Source organism: Eurypyga helias, unplaced genomic scaffold (assembly GCF_000690775.1).
Source record: "Eurypyga helias isolate BGI_N326 unplaced genomic scaffold, ASM69077v1 scaffold30333, whole genome shotgun sequence".
In the NCBI taxonomy this organism is placed as follows: Eukaryota; Metazoa; Chordata; class Aves; order Eurypygiformes; family Eurypygidae; genus Eurypyga; species Eurypyga helias.
In genome coordinates this window covers 6,739-7,014 of record NW_010239743.1, presented here as the reverse complement: position 1 = coordinate 7,014, position 276 = coordinate 6,739, and the positions used below count along the sequence as shown (strand labels likewise).

The window sequence follows — 276 nt, the reverse complement described above, 5'->3', positions numbered from 1 at the left end:
TGCCCGTCGCTGCTCCACAAGCCGCGGGCCCAGGAGCGCCCCGATCCCGGCGCACGTACCGGGCCGTCCTTCGCCAGCAGCTGGATGTAGCCCTCATAGACCTCCTGCACCTTCTCCAGCTGGCGGCTGCGCAGCTTCCTCTGCGTCATGTACCTGTTGTAGATCTTGGAGCCCAGCTCCCTGGCCAAGACAGCCAGGGACTCGCCTTGCGGAGAGAGGGAGTTGAGGATCTGAGAAGGGGGAAGGCAGAGAGGGTCTTAAGGAGGGAGCAAGACG

The 276-nt window shown here is 64.5% G+C and overlaps 1 protein-coding gene across 1 annotated transcript in view; it reads right to left on the bottom strand.

The window, feature by feature from the left end:
* Nucleotides 1-59: 59 nt before the first annotated feature.
* Nucleotides 60-276, bottom strand: part of LOC104507090 (DNA-directed RNA polymerase, mitochondrial-like) — a gene marked incomplete at both ends in the record, with an annotated part of 6,454 nt that continues 6,237 nt past the window's right edge. The window contains one exon of the mRNA XM_010148262.1: nt 60-230. Within this exon, the coding sequence (XP_010146564.1) occupies nt 60-230 (171 nt within the window). The remainder of the gene's footprint in view (nt 231-276) is intronic.